This window comes from Cyprinodon variegatus, unplaced genomic scaffold (genome assembly GCF_000732505.1).
Source record: "Cyprinodon variegatus isolate N-32 unplaced genomic scaffold, C_variegatus-1.0 Scaffold539, whole genome shotgun sequence".
Lineage (NCBI taxonomy): Eukaryota > Metazoa > Chordata > Actinopteri > Cyprinodontiformes > Cyprinodontidae > Cyprinodon > Cyprinodon variegatus.
Genome location: NW_015150992.1, coordinates 203,439 through 204,760, shown reverse-complemented (window position 1 = coordinate 204,760; position 1,322 = coordinate 203,439). Strand labels below are relative to the sequence as shown.

The 1,322-nt window shown below is 33.5% G+C and overlaps 1 protein-coding gene across 1 annotated transcript in view; it reads left to right on the top strand.

Annotated features, from left to right (window-relative positions):
- Positions 1–367: 367 nt before the first annotated feature.
- The window catches only part of cog6 (component of oligomeric golgi complex 6), a 30,347-nt gene continuing 29,392 nt past the window's right edge, over positions 368–1,322 (top strand). The window contains exons 1-2 of the mRNA XM_015391379.1: positions 368–553; positions 941–1,084. Of these exons, the coding sequence (XP_015246865.1) occupies positions 419–553; positions 941–1,084 (279 nt within the window). The 5' untranslated portion in view covers positions 368–418. The remainder of the gene's footprint in view (positions 554–940; positions 1,085–1,322) is intronic.

Below are 1,322 nucleotides of genomic sequence, written 5' to 3'. Positions count from 1 at the left end.
GACTAAAGTTGAATTATTGGTCGTTTTTATTATTGTTTGCGTGTTTTATTTTTAATAATTAGAAATATTTTAAAATCGAGCTATAAAAAACACATTCAAAAACATTCAGTTACTTCATCTCCACATTTGGAAAAATACTTAGGCGTTTAATTTTGACTCTTATTTTGTTAGAATTAGGACTTGCAGAATATGTTGATCACAGAAATATATTATTTCTGTAATATCATCGTTACGTTTAATTGTTTTCACCAGTAATTGCTTTTATAAAGGTAAAGTTTATTATTTTAAAGGGTTGGAGAAATCAGTGCTCTCCGGAACGTTGTGTCGCTCCTACTAACTCCGATCGAACCTCAATTCCAGACGGACCAAAACAGTCTTCGGAATTGAGTTGACGTGGAAGAACATTTGCATTTGTACGATGGCAAATACTAAAATAGAAAGTTCGGTCGATAGCTCCAGTTTATCTTCGAGTTCAAATGTACCTTCTCAGCCCAATAACCCCTTATCGAGGAAGCTGAATAAAATTCTGGAGACACGACTCGATAATGATAAGGTATATTGGAATGTATTTAGCTTACTGTGCTAGCAGGCTAAGTGCAGCTTTTTGATGTTTTGTTATATTAATTAGTGGAGAACACACTTATATCATTGTTACTGACCTTTTCTGACCAATAAAACAACGTCGCTAAGATAATACCGTGTATTTTAGCAATTAGCGTTAGCATTATAGTCCTTATTTTTATTTGGCCATCTCATTTACTGTATACATGCATGTAATCGACTATCGAATAATATGAAAATAACTATGAGTCATAAAGACGTGACTACGGTTATTTATTCATTTTTTATTTATCTTTTAAATAGATGTGAACTCTTGTTCAATAACGTTTTAAATAAAAAGCACCTTTAGGTTAGATTTGATTTTTTTCTGTGTTTTCAGGAGATGCTGGAGGCTCTAAAGGCGCTCTCTGTGTTCTTCACCGAAAACAGTCTGCGCACCAGGAGAAACCTGCGAGGAGACATAGAAAGGAGAAGCCTAACAATTAACGAGGAGTTTGCACGAATATTTAAAGAAGTTAAAGAGGTAACAGAGCTCCAACTAACATTGTTTTCTCGACTTAATATCCAACTTTTGTGACCTTATATTTAGTGTCTATGCACTCCGATTTTGTCCCATCTTGCTTCTGTTTTGTTTTGTAGGCAAACAAGTTCGTACTTGATGTGTTTAATCATTCTTATTGGGGTTTTTTTTCTCCTTTTACTTGTATTTTCTTTTACCAATTATAGCAGTTAAGGATTATAAGAATCCTCAGATCAAATTT